The sequence below is a fragment of the Nymphaea colorata genome, chromosome 2 (assembly GCF_008831285.2).
Source record: "Nymphaea colorata isolate Beijing-Zhang1983 chromosome 2, ASM883128v2, whole genome shotgun sequence".
NCBI lineage: Eukaryota > Viridiplantae > Streptophyta > Magnoliopsida > Nymphaeales > Nymphaeaceae > Nymphaea > Nymphaea colorata.
This window is the reverse complement of record NC_045139.1, coordinates 33,453,598-33,471,535: the sequence shown is the minus strand read 5'-3', so window position 1 is coordinate 33,471,535 and position 17,938 is coordinate 33,453,598. Positions and strand designations below refer to the sequence as shown.

At 40.2% G+C, this 17,938-nt stretch overlaps 3 protein-coding genes across 3 annotated transcripts; 1 reads left to right on the top strand and 2 right to left on the bottom strand.

Moving 5' to 3' along the window:
- The first annotated feature begins 4,960 nt into the window (after positions 1–4,960).
- LOC116248266 (eukaryotic translation initiation factor 4B3) lies at positions 4,961–8,228 on the top strand. The gene is made up of 2 exons (XM_031620955.2): positions 4,961–6,199; positions 7,910–8,228. The coding sequence occupies exons 1-2, from the start codon at positions 5,028–5,030 to the stop codon at positions 7,977–7,979; spliced, it is 1,242 nt and encodes a 413-aa protein (XP_031476815.1). The 5' UTR covers positions 4,961–5,027; the 3' UTR covers positions 7,980–8,228.
- A 4,079-nt stretch (positions 8,229–12,307) lies between these two features.
- Positions 12,308–13,375, bottom strand: LOC116248267 (uncharacterized). Its single transcript, XM_031620956.1, has one exon. The coding sequence runs from the start codon at positions 13,346–13,348 to the stop codon at positions 12,470–12,472; it is 879 nt and encodes a 292-aa protein (XP_031476816.1). The 5' UTR covers positions 13,349–13,375; the 3' UTR covers positions 12,308–12,469.
- A 2,275-nt stretch (positions 13,376–15,650) lies between these two features.
- Positions 15,651–17,802, bottom strand: LOC116248339 (uncharacterized). Its single transcript, XM_031621078.2, has 3 exons — positions 17,531–17,802; positions 16,997–17,363; positions 15,651–16,226 (listed from the first exon to the last, which is right to left on the bottom strand). Exons 1-3 carry the CDS (start codon positions 17,679–17,681, stop codon positions 15,875–15,877), a joined length of 870 nt encoding a protein of 289 aa, XP_031476938.1. The 5' UTR covers positions 17,682–17,802; the 3' UTR covers positions 15,651–15,874.
- Between the last annotated feature and the right edge of the window lie 136 nt (positions 17,803–17,938).

Here is a 17,938-nt window from a genome sequence, read left to right as displayed (position 1 = left end):
ACCACAGGTTGATTTTTTTCCTCCTTTTCTCTTGTAGAGCATTAATGAGGGAAAGGTAAAACAAAATTATGTTGGCTGATCTAATGATAGATTGCGAAAGATGTAATCTTCCGTTACGGACTGAAAAAAAAAAAAAACTGTTTTCTTTGGTTTCCATACGAAAAAAGGTATGACAAAAGATGCTAAATAGAAGTCAGCTATTGATTTATGTCATCAAAAGATCCTAGCTTAAGATAGGTTCAACTGTTCATCTCCTAGAATTCAATTCAGTGGATATATATATATATATATATATATATATATATAGAGAGAGAGAGAGAGAGAGAGAGTTCATGGGTCCAGCCGCTCCACTCAAGTATTTGTTGTCTCTCATGTTCCCGATCAAAGATTTTCATCAAATTTTTTTTTACCATCCATTCCTATAGTTGGTTTGTATAAGGAAAAAAAAGTTATATATATATATATATATATATATATATTTTTTTTTTTTTTTTCTTCTTAATCAACCAATAAAATACAGAATTGACTACCCTTCTCATCAATTTCTTTTCCTTAACCTCCATCTAAATGGGCCATAAAGTCTGATACAATATTAAAATCAACAACGGATCCAGAAATTCTATGCTGAATAATTTTAGATTCTTAGGAACATTAATTCCAACAATTTTAAATTCTTAGGGAGGCTAACCTATACAAGCTAGAAAATTGTTGAGGGAATTAATACAAAAGATCAAGAAATTTTGCGGCTGGCGTGAACAAATGCCTGCAGCAGTCCACATGTGGCTCTGCTATTGACTGCAAGATAGGATCAATGATGCTAAAATTCTATAAGATTTTCCAGAAGTTATTCAGATCCGAGCAGTTAAATATTGATCTTTACATTGGAAAACCTATGGTCTTAGTACTTATGCAATGGAAGATTATCATCTGTTCTGTTTCTTTCTTTATCGCTAGATTCAAATTGTATCGAGTCGGTCTGGTGAGTTTAAATGACATGTTTATGTGGCTTCATATCGTACTTGGATATGATGTCTAAATTATTACAATTGGTTGGATGAACTACAGGGCATTGACATGAGTCGGGTGTTGGCACCTTATATAGCTAGGTCTGAGTCCAACATGTGATAAATAAAAACTTTTACAAAAGTTTATATAGGCTGAGGTGGGCAATTGCCCACACCAGCCCCATGGTAGCTCCGCTATTGATATGAAGCTATCAAACAGCGTTGATCTCAAATCTGATTTCTCACCTCTCAAACAAGTAAGCTTGGGCATCAGGTCGGCCTGGCCTGACCTGATAATGGGTCGGGCCAGGCCTGCCCGACATCCAAAACCCATGCTCGGGCCTTGCACGACTCGGAAAACCCGAGCTTGAGCTTGGCCCGATTAAATTTAAAAATATATTTTAAAATAAACAATTATATAAATATAATTAATCATAATAAATATGTACATAAATTAATAAAAAATTTTAAAAACTCATTGTCAGGCTCACCCGAGCATATCAGGCCGACCCGAGCTCTCGGGCCGACCCGAGCTGGTCTGATAATTCCTTTTTTTTCGAGCCAGGGCCCAAGTTGGACCTGGTACCAAGTATCCAGCAGTGCTCCGATCCGGCTTACAAACAAGTACTAAAAAACCCCTCTTTCCCTTCCATCTTTGTGGGGTAAGACAACTTGAACGTGGAGAGGGACGATGGATTTCTACGTTTCAAAGACAAAGGAATCAAATATCATATTAAAACGCATGTATCCAAGTTCTAAATAGAAGTACTCTAATAGTTGCTTTTGATTTTTTTTTATTAAAAATGTAAGTGATCCAAGCGCACTCAAGAAAAATATTTCAAGATCCACTTGAAATATTTGCGTGATTCTTAAGCTTGTCTCGTGGCCGGACAATGCCAGGAACCTTAGAAATTGAAGCCGTCGTCGGAATTATTATAATTTTATTTTTCATTTCTTAATTCTCAAGAATTTCCACACCGCGTTTTTCTCCATTTTATTCCAAATTTTATTTTATTTATTTCTTGGAGAAACTACTTTTATGACCATAAGCTTAAAACTCTCCAAGCATTTTGCCTGACAAAAAAGTTAGGAATAATGGGTCTTATTTAATTATTGGAATTGATGCGTACTTTTCCATTTAGAACTTTTGAACTGTAGTTCATGGAGAGTTGACTTTAATATAAATTTCATACTACCATATCGTCATTTAACTACCAATTTCCATACCATATATATATATAATGAAATATAAATGAGCCCCTGAAATTTCCATACCATTCAACATAAAACATGTTTTAATTCAAAGTTATTTTTAAGAAAAAAACTTATTTTTAAACTATCAAAAATTTAGTGCCATAAGAACCGCTTATCTTTTTATTATTAGAAAAACATGTTAAACTCAAAAAAATGACTTAACTTAGTGTATGATTCTCATTAAAACATTATTAATATCATATCTACATGGTTAAATTAGATAAAAAAATATTTTAGCAATCAATTTTTAATGTTTTGGTTTTTGCTCCCAATTTAGTGATATGAGTTTTGTATAGTTGGTTGGACTGACAAACATATCTATCACAGGTCATGAGTTCCATTTTTGAGGGCGCGTCATTCCCTTTAAGCCTTAGGATAAGGTATAACACCAAAATGAAGGTACGTTGTCCTGCAGTTAGGCCTTTGACACAACCTTGGACTTACCAGTAGGGATGTACAACGAGCAAGCCCAGCTCACGCTCTGCCAGCACGAACTCGACTAGATTCACATAGACTTGCTCAACCGAGTTTGAGCTCCAGCTCGATTCGCTTAAGTTTGTGTCCCTTAATATATATTTTAAGTTTAAAATCTTCACATTTTTATTTAAGCCATTTTGAATTACTAAAATAAGTATTAGTGTTAAACAAGCCTATTCGAGTCGAGTTCATCCAACCCGAACTCTACTTATTTACAAACTTGAGTTATCAGTTACGCTCAAACTCGACTTATTTAACTTCAAGTTCGAGTTGACTCGACTCGTTGAACATTCGACTCTCATCCCTCTGCCTTGGGCACCATCTTTTATTGGAAACCTGTATTATAAGCGTAAAAGACATTTTCTTTCAAACATACATTCTTGTGGTGATCTTATAATAACATTATGTTTTATCATTGAAAACATTATCATGGCCATGTCTAACTTTCAATCAACAACCATACAATTTATTTTTCTTGAAACAAAACATGCATGCTACGAACATGGGACTTAAGACATGTTATTTTTCAGATATTCATGTGTTCATATTGAATACAAATAAAAAAAAAGGTCATATTTGAATCCTAATTTGAAATCCGATTTTATAATCTGAACCAATCTAAATCCGAATTCAAAATTTTAACAAGAATTTTACTATTTGATACATGATATTTATTTAAAACTAAATTTGATATGAATTTAAATCTAATCACATATTTATGTATCTCTGAATCCAAATCTAAATCTGATCGAATGTTATTTTTAAAATCAGCATCCAATCCGATTTGGTAGCTGAATATTGAATTTTCTTTTTCTATACATCTGATTTTTTTTCCGAAATAATTCAATTGAATAGCAGTACATTGACATCTCATGCATTTTGTGTCCGAACAACGCCCACCGGTGACCTCATAGCACTTGGAAACCTTTGACATAAGACCGATATTTATAACGAAGCCGTTTTGACCAATTGTGAACTGAAACTCTAATCAATTCCGCATTAAGAATGCATATTCAATACCAATGAGGGAAAGGCGTCAAACCCATTTGAGAAGAGACGGTGGTCAATAAATCAATGTTCAAAGTTGGTCCATTCTCAAAATCTGACCCCAAATGGTCATAGCATACTCGTGTTTGATAGCCGCAGACATAACATTCTACAAGACATTTTGTTTCAAACCCATCACATCCTAATGCCCAATTTCAGTATTCCAAGTTAAAAGGCACAAAATGTAACGCCTTAAATGTTTAGTCTCGTATTGAAGATTATAAAGAATCTTCAAGGGTTTATAAAAAGGGTCATTACCATAATAGATTGTCATGGTTTTCAATCTTTTTTAAGATTAAAGCCGAAACTGCTAGGAGGTGGGTCGGGATCCGCCAGACCAGGGGCTCGAGTCTAAGAGTGGGTTGGGTTGTTATATAAAAGAATCGAGTATGAGCTAACAGGCGACCAATCACTGTTTTGTGCTGTACTGTAAGTGAAGGATCACTGATGCACAAGTTAAAGAAACGCACCAAAACAAGCCCTATACTTTAAGGAATCAAAAGTTGGTTGAAAGCTTTAGGTGTTAGTCAAATCTTCCTCATAAAAGTCAACAAATAATGACTGTGCATCCAAGAGAATTTGTCTCGAGACAATCTGTAACAGCAGATTGAGATTGGGGACAGCTGGGATCAAGGATAAAAGAAGTGGCAACTGGAGACAGCTAAGTAGGTTGAAACTTCTGTTCCCAATTAAATCCATTACCAGCAACTATAACCAAACCTTCTTACCTTCCCAACCGCAACTGAGACCAAAACATAATATCTCTATCTCTATCTCTATCTCTATCTCTATCTTTCAATTCCTTGTTCTTCATCACATAGTATTTCATGTATCAAGTTATTTGTTATTCCTTTTCATAATCAGCAACTTTCTATAAACATATATTTATCATTTACTTAAGGAAATTTTGTTGATAAACTCAAGCCATGGAAAGAAAGGGATAAAATTTATAAGCTGAGATAAGGACCAACCTGGGATAAGCTTTAGAGAGAGAAAATCCGGAGTCGGGGCCAGATTTTCCAACCTGGATCCAGCTCTGATTACGAAGGGGCAACAGAAGAGCCCACTTCGGATCCGGATCCGTTTCGCAACCACAAATATGGATCCAGTGGGACTCTCTGGGGGAGTCCTGAGGGGTTTCTCTACCTATAAAAGGGTAGGGGAAAATGAGGGCTGGAAGAAAATTACAAGGCGAGAGGCAAGAGAACCCGGAGAAGAAGGCTAAGAGAGAGAGAGAGAGAGAGAATGGCGACGACGACGGCATCTGTGTGGGCGAAGCCAGGGGCGTGGGCGCTCGAGGCGGAGGAGAGCGAGGCGCTCGAGCAGATGCAGCAGGAGCAGCGGCGACAGGAGGAGGCGGCGGCGGCGGTCGCAGCCGACGAGGCGGCGCTTGCCGACTTCCCTTCGCTCTCCATGGCCGCGGCCACCAAGACCTCCCGGAAGAAGAAGGGGCAGACCTTGTCCCTCTCCGAGTTCAACACCGGCAAGGCCGTCACACATGGCGCGGGGAGGTCGCGCGGGTCGGAATCCGTGGGCCTCACCCCCGATGAGCTTCTCATGCTTCCCACCGGTCCTCGCCAGCGCTCCCCGGAGGAGCTCGAGCGCAGCAGGCTTGGTGGGGGGTTCAGATCTTATGGCCGGGAAGGGTTCTCCCGCGATGGTGGCGCTGGAGGAGACCGAGGATACGGTAACGGGGCTGGTCGCGGCGGTGGTGGTATTGGTGGTGGTGCTGGCGGTGCGAGGGAGTTCACTCCTTCTCGTGCAGATGAGATCGACGACTGGGGCGCCGGGAAAAAGCCGCTGCCGGAACGCAGGGAAAGGGGTTTCTTCGAGTCGCAATCGAAGGCTGACGAATCGGATAATTGGAGCTCTAACAAGAGCAGATCTGCGTCTTCCGGCGGTGGGTTTGGTGGCTACAGGGAGAGAGAGGGACGCTCTCGACCAGGGTTCGAGATGTTTGGCGGAGCGGCAGGGTCCAATTCATGGGGGCGGAAGGCGGAAGATAGCAACGGAGGGGCTGCCTCCGACTCGTGGGGCCGGAAGACGGAGGATAGCAACGTTTCAAGCATGGGCTATGGCGGCCGGCCTCGCCTCGTCCTACAGCCGAGGACGCTGCCATTGGATGGGAAGTCAGATCAACCAGCGCAGGTTTCAGGAGTACAGAGGACGAAGGGCTCGAACCCGTTTGGCGCGGCAAGGCCGAGGGAGGAGGTCCTGGCGGAGAAGGGGCAGGATTGGAAGAAGATCGACGAGAAGCTTGAGGCGGGGAAGATTAAGGACGTAGATTCGCCACCGCGGTTGGAGCGGAACGATGGTTCTTTCGGTAGGAAAGATTTCGGGAATGGCAAGGTGAGTTCCCATGACGACAGGACCGTTAGGAGTTGGAGGAAGCCTGATTCTACCGATAGCCCTGGAAGGTAAGCAAGTTTCTCTTGTGGTTCATTTTCGTTTCGCTTTCCGTGCTTGTGTTGAATTGTAGATGTTGGCTTTTTGGTTATAATTTATCTGCTTCTGAAATACCCAATTCTTGAAAATCTGATTGTCAATCTAAAATCTGTGCCGGTTGCAGGTCAGATATGTTGTTATTACATGTGTAGCGTTTAGGCGTAAGATCGGTTGAAGCTGGACCTTCGATTCGATTTTTGTTGGGGCTAATAATTGCTTCCTTTGTTAAACGAACTGTTGAGTTTGTGTCTCTCAAATTACAGTAATTTTGCTTGAAAATACGATTTTCATTTTCTTTTTTATGGATATGACTAGTACAAAGCTTTTGAAATTTATTCGTTGATAGGTACAAACTGTTTATTCCAAGACGATTCGTAGTGTCTATGGTGTTGAGGAATGAAGCCAGTTGGATGTCTTCTACTGATTAAATGTCCTCGAAGTGAGGACATATTGCTTTCGTTGCTTTTGTGGAGCACCATCTGCCTTTGTTGATCGTTAGTGAGCTAGGAGGTGTAGCAAGCATTCCTACATACATTGATGTTCTTCGCTATGGCAATCCTTTGCGAATACGAGGCTGTTCGCTTGCATTTAAACTATATTTGATATTTTTTGGTTTCAGGCTTCTCTGGCCTTTTTTTGTTTTTTATTTACTGTGGTTTGTCAGCAAATGATATTTCATATTATCAAAGCTAGGGCCTAAATGATGGCGCATCACACGATTGATCCTTGGTTTTTTGAATTTTAATCATGCGCCAACATGAGGTGCTCATGATATGATAACTAGGTGGATTTTCTGTTATCTTCCAAAGTTCCAACACTACACAAATCTTGTGATATTGCATTTATTGGTTTTATCATATTCATCATTTCCCTAGTATTGCGCAACTTTGCCTGATATTTACAATCTTTAATTGGTTTGCTCATGAGCTTATATTCCCTAGCTTTCTAGGTATTGGTCTGTTCCTTATCGTTAGGTGAAATATGTGATCTTTTTGTGTAGAGAATAATAAAAATATAAAATATCTCCTTATGTTGGATTTTTAATTGTTTTGAGTTCAATGAGCCTTTGGATCAGTTATCCAGTCTTGTTCGGGGTAAAAACCTGTGCAACATCAAGTTCCCTTTTGTAGATATTTCTGCAAGTGATTGTGCAAATTAGTTATATGCTGACCTATCGATTTTGCTATAAGCATGACTGCTTTTACTTGCATCATTCAGAAAAATAAAGATGCAGAACTTAGTAGGACAAAACCTTCAAGCCAATCTTGTCATTGGAAAAGTTAGTTTTTTGCTTCCATGCCTGTTGTGTGTGGTCGGGGTTTTGGGCGCTGCCTACAAAGAAAAGATGCTCCAAGGAGGCTTTCCAAGTACTTTCCTCGGTAGCTTCCTGTATAGCCGATTCTCTCCTTTTTGGAGGATATTTTCCTGTCTGGTGCAGTGTTATTGTTTTTGCTTTACTGTCATCTACTCCCGAGCACCTTGCAGGAAGCCAGATGACATTTGATTTCCTGTTATCAGCAAGTATCTCTGAAACACAGTGATTTCTTAGAGGAACATTTGTAATTTTGATCTCGAACACCGAATACCTAGCTTAACTTGGTAGGATCATCATTGAGTTGATGGCAGTCATACATGTGTTTTTTTTCTTCTAAACCTTCTGGTGATTTTCTATAAAATTGTAGGGTTGGAAAGGCTGAAGATGGGGAGAAAGCCGAAAGCATTGGTGAGGTCGAAGGAGCTCCAAGCAACTGAGGAAAGCAACGTTCACTTCAGATGGTATCAATCATGAAGTGCAACTAAAGCTTCTGCGGGATCTCTACAGTTGATTCTGATGAGAAATTTGTTCTTTGACATTCACATGTTACTTTTTATCTTGGGATTTTTTCGTTTGTCCTCACGGGTTGCTTGGAGGACGCAAAGACCGAGTCAGTTTTGGTAGCTAGTCATTCTACTGTTTCCGGATACTTGTATGAACAAATGAAATATATATTTTTTCTTTTTTGTGGGTTTTGTTAGTCTTTCAACTGCTTCGCCGCAAGAAATTCTTTTCTTTGTTGGCCAATGAGAATGTCTGTACTGTTCATGTGCTTGTCCCAGAACGCTTTAAACGATTTAAAATTGTCATCCATGTGATGAATTGATTTCCTCTTCATGGGGACCTGCGAGTTGAAATTGTTCTGAAACATCAGTCTCTGTTGGGCATCCGAGTAAGTGATGATGAAACTAGTGAGGAGTCATTGCTTGTTTGAAACTCTGTTGCGTGTGGAGATCTGCGCGGCTGGGAATACCTGGAAATGTTTTATCTTGTTACCCGAATTTTATTTATGTATTGTAGCTTTGAGCGACGGTTTAATCATGCCAATCTTGTTGTTTCCAAGACGCGTTAGGCGGTTTCATGAAGAGTCGTGTTCTTCTCGGCAGCCGCATTCGTGCTGCATCGAAAGGTCGCGACCTGTGGCAACTTTTATCGCGTAACGAAGATGTCCTTTGCACTAGAATCATCGTTGTATAGTAAGTTTCTTTCTTTTTCTTTCTTCTTTATTGAAACGAGTAGGAAAGGCATGGGCCCCCAGCTTTGGAGGCATCTTGAAGCCACCTCTCCAATTTTAATCCCAACTTTGTTTCTTATAAGCGAGGGAAGTGTGTAACGATCTTACTGTCTGGTACCATTGCAGTTTTGGATCTTAAAGGAAAAGAAGGGGAGTTTTAGCTCTTGGTGAAATGGTAAGATAACCCTCTGGTTCACTCGAAGAAAGACATCAGATATTGGATTGGAACATAAAGATAAGAAAAAGAAGGAGAAGAAGGTGAGCTTCACCTCTTGTCTGAATAGTAAGATTACCCTTTCTCTCACAAGAAGAAAGGCACCAGATATTGTTATGGTTTTGCAAATTGATCGCCCCAAGCCGTCGTGTGTGGGGTTGAGTGAACAATGCTTGTTTGATTCAAGGCCACTCAGGCGGTAGATACTGGAACCAACGGTGACCACCAATTGTTTTGGTTCGCCGAGGGCCCACGGTTCCTTCCACCACCTCCACTGAAATAGAATAAAACTATGGCGTGCAGGGTTCAATGTACAACTAAAATCCTGGGCCGCCCATATCCAATCCACCCTCCACCAGCCTTTGCCTTTCTGCCAAAAGCTGGCTGAAGATGGCCCCTGGTTTTGATTCGAACCCCAATTAGCCTAATGGCTCTTGACAAGGCAGATTCCACCAGTTGCGGCATCAAAAAGGGACCATCTTGAGGCATCAAAATTCCATATGACAATCTTACAACAACCTTCCTTCTCTCTCTCTCTCTCTCTCTCTCTCTCACACACACACACACACACACACACACAAACACGCGCGTGGTTGGATCACAGTACATTCTTGCGTCTAAGACTTAAAATATTGCAGAAGTCTGCTCCTACATAAGAAAAGGCTCCTGACAACTAATTCTTCATGCTAACCATGACTAGCTGAAGCTTTGTAGTTTGTAATCGGTAGGCTGTTTCTGTTCACCCTGAATCAACCTTGTGCTGTGCACCATTGAATTTGAAAAATTCAGCAAGATTCGACCCGCACAAGAGAAAATAAATTTAGTAAAAGGGAAATCTCAAACACCCAGAGGAAAATAGGACTAAATGCAACTTTCCAAGTATTATCCACACAACCATCGAACAACTTCCGAAGATACCACCCACATCAGATCGCCAAAAAAGGCAACGAGCTTGACATTGCATCAAGAAACCGCTCCCTCAATTATAATTAGAAAGCATTCCGTCTATGGGAAGATGCTGCGCCCCAAGATTTAACCTTTTCTGTCGTTTGGTGGGCGTGTCTTGACCACTGTTAACCTTGGATGAATTTCAGGGTGCTATTCTTTTTTGGCCTCTTCACTTAACTTCTTCTCTCTACTGTTAAAACTTTCGGCATTGAAATTGACTCATCGAAGGCACGATTTCGATTCATGGGGAGTGCTCAAAACTATTCAAGCTTATCACTGCTTCATGGCTTTGAAAGGGATTCTCTCCCCGATTCACGCAGGGCCCCTGGTTCGAGTCCTGCCCCTTTAGGAAGACCAGTCACCTGAGGGTTACCTCCTTCCACAGACACAGACACTTGAATCAGATTTCAGATGTCCATTTTCTTTTTCTTCACTGACTATCAAGTTTTAGTGGAGCATAACAATCTTAATTTAATGAAGAAACAGGAACCAAAGATGGCATTTTCTCGAGTTGAAGCGCCGACAGAGTGAGGAGGCTGAAACTTGTCTTTAGAGCCTTCTACTTGACGACACCCTTCACATTTTTCTCAAATCGATCTGCTCGCCACCAAAGGTGGCAAAAAACATATGTTGTTGATACAAAGCCAGAGCTTCGAAGCAGAAATTGTTTTAGAATGAGGAAAGCAGGACTTCTAATAACTATGTGCTAGACTGAGGTCATCCAAAAGAGGAAATCAAAACTATATACGGCAGTATTGGCTGACCTGAACCGGCTTATTTTCTATTGTTTTAAATACTCAAAATAACCAAAAACAAATTTAAAAGTAGTTAAAAAAAAGAAAAGAAAATTAGCAAGATTGTATCGACTAGTCTTGTTTGATCAAGGGGCCAATGAAATGCATATTCACGGATACAGGCTGATGATGCACATACATTGTGACATGGACAACTGATTCCTTTCCAGGGAATCTGTAGTTTATGGAGGAGTTAGGTTCACATGGTAATCTGAATCATAGTAACAGAAAACATGTTTTTTTTTTTTAAAAAAAAAACACGATAAATTAAATGACCGTTTAACACTTAAAAAAATGCGTTTTTTTGAAAAAAAATGTTATGCATTTTTTTTCGTTTTTTTTTTCACTTTTTTCATTTTTTTCAGTTTTTTTAATGCCAAAGAGTTTTTTTTTTCACTTTTAGTTTTTTATTTGCTGCAAATCTACTTCTCTTGTGATATTTGTGTTATTATTTCTCACTTATTTTATTTTTCTCTCATTTTTAGTTTTTAAAATTTTTTAAAAATTTACCGTATTTTTCTGTTTTTTTTTAAGCTCGTCGTATTATTATCTGAGAATTGCAAAACTTTATTGTGACTATAATTTGAATAGATTTGGTTGATTTTGATACAGTGAAAAAAAAAAAACCCAAACCATATTATAGACGTTTATTCCCCGGCTAATCTTCCTGGATTATCTTGTTTTTTCCTAGTCTATTCGGGTTCTGCTATCTCCCAGTCTATTCTGCTTAACTGTAAATTTTTCTATAGATTTAGAATGAGGAGGTATGAGAAAAAATTGGTTAGTTAGACGCTCTTGATGCATGATAATGTTTGTTGATTTGCAGAAGCCATGGGGCGAAATAGTTCTGATCACCGAGTTGTTTTTCTTTCATAAAAAATGAGAAACTACCATATGTGGTTTATTCGATGGATATATGCAAACTGATATAGCTTGAATGGAACATATATAGGCCCTCCAGAGCATCTGATGCGGTAAGTAGTGTTTGATGCTCATTGATATTGATGACACCGGCTTTGATGCAGTAAAGGAGAAATAGAGAGGACAGAAGAACATGTTAACTTACATGGTTTTTCGAAGTAAATTCACATGATTTCATAGAAGTGCCTGTATCCACAGCGAGGGAAAATCCTTGCTGTCTTCATACTCGCATGTAGTATACATGATAAAGACATGCCATGCATAAAGATACACAGACAAGTCATCCCATATTTGACAGGGCTTTGATATATTGTGTGCCTCACTTTTGAAAATCTTCTGATCTCCTCCATGGTCGTTCTGATCCCTTTTGGTATCTCTGGGAGCTGGACTGTGTTCTTCAGCAACTGCTTAATCTAATGAGGGCTGAATAAGGTTAGTGACAATAGGGCTATTCTCTTCCTCTTCTCTCTCTCTCTCTCTCTCTCTCTCTCTCCGTTTTTTCTCTAACTTACACCAATTTGTCACAAAAATCAAGAGCCCAAACAGTGAAAAAGGATTCGAACATATAACATAATATTAAAACTTATTCTGAATCATAAAATGCACAATCGTGCTTACATGCCAGAGATCTACGACTCCCACAAACGTGTGAAAATATATATTCATTAAGGATTAGTTATTGAGAGCTTCTAATCATTAAGTAGTAGGCTAAAGAAGATCCACGGCCGCCTCAAACTGCAGAAGTTTCAACTTATGACAGTTGCAGAAAGAAGCCAACATAAATGAAGGAAAAAAAGGCAGATCTTTCCGACCAAACTAAGAAATATCAAAACCATAAACACTCAAAACAAGCACAAACAAACCTATCAGAAGAAAAACAGGAGATGGAACTTCACGCGTTGAGCCGCTACCAAATAGAGGATTGTGTATTAACGGTATTCCATTACCAAAAGGCTGTTGGTTTGTAGAAGAGAATGGCTGATTCACTGAGGAATATGGCTGGTTCAGGGGCTGCTGGTTGTATGGCTGGTTGAATGCAGGCTGTGGGTCATTAGAAGGTAGAGGAGAGGCATATGGGGTGTAACTGGAAGTGCTGCATCTGTGACTATTGGACTGGTAATCACTTGCCTTCCAGGCCACTTGATCACCTTCGTCTCTGATCTGCAAGTCTCCATTATCAAGCATCATGAGAGTCTGCAGCTTCACCCCATCAGCGTTAGTATCCCAAACTGACCTGCCCCCATCATAAATCTCAAGGCCAAAGTCGGAGAAAACCAGGTAGCATCGGTTCGTGGTGCTAACAGGGGCGCACTCTGACTCCCACAGGATCTGACCTGAGCCAACAATCTGGATGTAACAGTAGTCATGGCCATAAGACTGAGAGTCGGCCGCCGTTTGCCGGACGAACAGCCCTCCGTACCTTCCGGACGGCGACGCGACGAACTGCTGGGAGATTCCACTGCTGCCACCATTGTCTGAAGATGATAGGCTTGAGATGAGCTGCTCTCTTCGGGTTCTGTCAATTATACTTGAAAGGGCACTTGCAAGTGTTGAAGATAAGAAGAAAACAACGAGGCAAACAGTAGCAAATCTGATCATAGACCGTGCCCGTCTTCTCCTCTTAAGGGTCGCCATGAAACCAAGAGTTGAAGCAGGAGATTGACAATGAAGGAAGCCGCTGGGTTTCTTGGACATGTCAGATCTGCCCACGCAGAAGACGGAAGGAGGTTGAAATTGTTGTTGTCTCTTAGAAAATTACGCGCATTACATATATAAGAATGACTATTGATCGTAGCAATCTGATTTGGTGCAACTTCTGCATGGTGAATGGAGCAGAAACACTGATAATGGATGCTGATGTGAAATTCTTTGATCAAAGTTGACTTGCTTTGTTCGTGACGGCGCGGTTCTTGGCACTTGACTCGGACATAATGGCTGTGGCTCAGCTTGGTTGGACTTGGCTTACCTTTGAGTTAGCCGAGTTTCTACTGTTGATCAACTCGGACCGTTGTTGAAGTTTGAACAACTCGGATTATGAGAGTGTGGCTCGAAGAAATTTCTTTGCCATCTTCTTCCTCCTTAAAGTTTCTTCATTTTATAATGAAGCCAGACAAGGTTGGTCAACCATTGCTTTAGGCTCACCCACCGCAACAAACTGCGCCATGAGATGTGACTAATACTCTTATAAACTACCCATCTGCAGAATGCAAGTGGATGTAGTCATTCTTAATCCACTCATGTATTATAAGGTCTTGGTCTTACATGCTGACATATTGGATTAATCATCTCTAGAAATATAAAACAACCATTTTTCTTTTCATTTTATATGCGAGTGGAGTGGGTCCAATTGTATCCAAATTTACTACGGGTTGTAGTCTGGATCTAAGCTCCAATCCTGTTGTGGTTTTGGATCAGAATGAATGCTACATTTAGAATTCCGCACTTAAAATGAGAAGTAGCGGGTTGGTTGGAGCGTCGTGCTGATGACGCACATTCAATTTGATTTTCATGGGTGCTATTTTTATAAACTTTAAGAGATAGCATACACAACACTCGAGTTAAAAAATGTACTGTAAAACCACCGAAATGTCTAAACAAAGGTGTGAGGGTGGTTTTGCTTCTCGTGGACAGCCAAAATTCAAGATATATAATAAAGTGTGGGTATATAAATATAAATATAAAAATAGCGGACACACCATTCCTGTCAATTGGTTTTGTAATTAAGCTTCAATCCTTTTTCTTGTTTGAAAAGCTCCAAAGCGAGACTATGCCAAGAGATGCATTTCAAACAGAGAAATATTTATATTCTTTCAACTTGAAGTTCTTTGAGTCCCAACATTTGGTTAGGTAGGGCTGTCACGTCCGTTCTGCTCCTCTTGAATATTCATGATTGCCGAATCAGTTGAATGAGCAAACTGCAGCACATTTGGATATTCAATTAAAAAAGCAAACGATTCGTAGGACACAATTTCTTATAAATATATGCCAAACACGAAGAAGTTGAACGAAAAAGAAGATATTTGCCAATCACTAACATGGGTTGATGAGATAAAGTACTGTTTTAGTTAATACATTTATGTTTTAGAATAGTTTTCTTTTTGATTAGTTTGTATTGGCCTGATCTTAGGGATACTAAGTAAATATTATTAATTCATATTTTTCATGTTTGATTATATCTAAGTCCGCTATTTTTTATTGATATTGAAACTACTGGGATGCTTTTTTATTTATTCGTTGTGCACATTATGTAATATGTATACGTATATTCATTTTAATGTTAAATGTTTGTAATAAATCTGTAGTGCTTAAAGAAATGGAAATGCATTGACAAAATTGGGCGACAAGGTCTGCCACTTGAGGGCTGGTGTGGGCATTTGCCACACCAGTCCATCAAATTTTTTTTATTTACATGTTGATGCCTCCAATAATTTTTTCATTGGTGCCTCATAATGTTTAAAATTCTTTCTAGCCCCTCAGCAAAAAAAAATTTCTTTCTGCATGTTTAATTTTGTTTGCAACATAAGATCATTTGAGTATAGAAAATAGAAAAACATATCCAAGTGACTAAATGTAATTGGGTTTGAATATTGGTAAAGGTCGGACGATTATTGGATTTGGTAAGACGAGATCTGTTCCATATCTGAAGCCGATTACATACTTATCGTATGTGAATCTTCTTAGTAGGAGATGTAATCACTTGAAAAATTCGTATCAAATCCAATATGGAATTGCAACCGAACTATTGATATCAGTGCAAAATATTATTAATCTAACTATAATTTTGAACAAATATTTTATGTTATGCTTGAGACCTTCCAAACTATTATTCCAGTAATTAATTTCAAAGAGTCTTAAGTAGTGCAAGTATCCCTGATTACTTAGTGCCATAAACTGGACATACATAAAGGAGGTGGTGTTTGTGGTTGGATTATATCTTGTTGAATTTGAAAGAGTAACATAAGGATGCACATTTTATATTTGCTTAATTGCTTCTCAGTCTAGTAAGATATCCCTAGTTCCATGTATATAAGAAACCTTATTATAAATCTCTCATACAATAATCCAGACCAAGAAGGTGGCCACATATAAGAGAAAAATAGAAAAACTCTAGTGCCATAGCAAATCTTATTAATAACTCATTATGTTCGAACCTCTCGTACAATGATCCGGACCAACATTATATAGTATAGCTCAGCTTCTAATGTGGGTGGGTGAGGTCCATCAGTGGCAGGCAGCCAAGCGGCAGGTGACGTTGCGGGAGCCAGCGTTGGCCCTGCTGAACCTCAGCGCCTGCCGGATGGCTTGCCTGGGCGTGCCCTGCAGCGCCTGGTTCATGTCCCACAGGACCCTGAGCGTGGGGTACTCGAACTGGATGCTGTTGTAAGAGTTGAGAAGGGCAGTGGTGGCTTCCCTGAGCAGGGTCCTGTACAGCTCGCCCCTACCCAGCAGCCCTTGCCCGAGCGTCATGTCTGTCCCGTACTTTTGAGCTGCAGCCAGGCCGAAGGCGAGGGCCACCTTCGTCTGGGGTCCGACCACCCTCCAGTTGCACCTGTTCCCAGGCATCAGCCAGAACCTACAAAACAAATTTAGATGATGGAACAAATTTAGATGATGGACCTTCTACACATCTTCTCTCCGACCACTTACACTATCACCTTTTGAGGCTTACCAGCTTGATTTGCATGTCATTCCTTTATATTAAAAAACGAAAGTTGGAGAAGGAGAAACGTGAATGCCCAAGAGCGTAGAACAAACACAAACACATTATCGAAGCATCAGTTTGATTTTTATGGGTGCTACTCGTTAAATATTTAACACAAAAGTTGACTAACATAACACTTAGCCATGTCAACATATCTGATTTGAATCGGATATCCAATTGAACCGATTAGAAAAAATCGGATGTGAAACAAAATTTAATATCCGATTAAGAAATTGGATCGTATTCAGATTTAATAAATGACATCATATCAGATTCAGAATATCTGATCGGATTCAAATACAGATTCAGTGTTTTTAGATGAATATCATGTATCTGATGTTGAGAATTGGCAAAATCTAGTTCAAAATTTGGATTCGGATATAAAGATAAAAATCAGATTCAAATCAGATTTAGATTGTAAAATTGGATATGACTTTTTTTTATTTAAATTTGAATCTGAATTCAATTCAAATATGTGAATATCCAAAAAAAAGAGGATATGATTAATGATATGATATATTCCCCTCACATCCCTAATGACACTCCAGTTATAAACAGTTTAGTGTTAAAAATCCAAAACTACAACAATGGCTTTGCTTTTTTTTTTTTCACCCCAAAAGAAGAGGAGAAGAGGGGCATACCGGGAAGGGCAAGCTGACGGCTGAAGGAACGGCAGTGGCGGGATGGCAGGAAAGACGGGGTGGGCGGGCCGGGGATTGAGGGACTTGGGGCAGAAGGACATGGGCCGAGCGGGCTGTAGGAGCAAAGAGTCGACGGTGTAGAAGGAGACGCCGAACATGCTGACGGAGGGCGACAGACTTCTGGCAGGGCCGGCCGACGCTGTGCACCAATTGCCTTGAGGGCTCCCCACCACCCGAGCGAAGCACCGCCTCATGTCAGGGCTGCCCTTCAACCTCATGGAGTAGGCGCCGACCAAGTTACTGGTCTCTTGCATCAGCACCTTCTCCGCTCCCCCTTGATCAGCACAAACCAACGCCACATTCACCCCTGCAAATGAAGACGCAGCTCATCAGGGAAGAAGAGCCATCAACAATCAACAAGCATCATTTACTCATCTGATCAGGCATCGAAGTTTGGTCTCTAATTGAAAAGAATGAAGTTGGTGATCAAGGAAGTTGTTGAACCATGAATGTGCTAAATCGGTGCTTACTCACCATTAAGAGGGTAGTCGAAGAGGCTCCAACGACCATCCTTACATTGGTCGCAGAAAACGCTGCCGGACACTACCACGTCTGCTTGTGTGCCCTCCACAGCTATGGACATAAGAAGCACAGCGAGCAAGAGGGAGTTGCAGAGACTACCCATCTGTGTGTGTGTGTGTGAGAGAGAGAGAGAGGTCGTTCTTGCTTTCTGTTCGATTGGGTGAAGGCTAAAAAGAGAATTGGAAATGTAAATAATGACTTGGAGAAGAGGAAGAGGGTGGTTGGACGATGAACGGGTGCTTTCAATTTAATGTGTTTCCTTGAATTTGAAGCTCGGCCTTTGTAGATAGTTGAATTAATACAGCATGGCCGAGGATCAGAAATGTGTGGCTCATTTAATGCGTGTGGTGGGGAGACTTG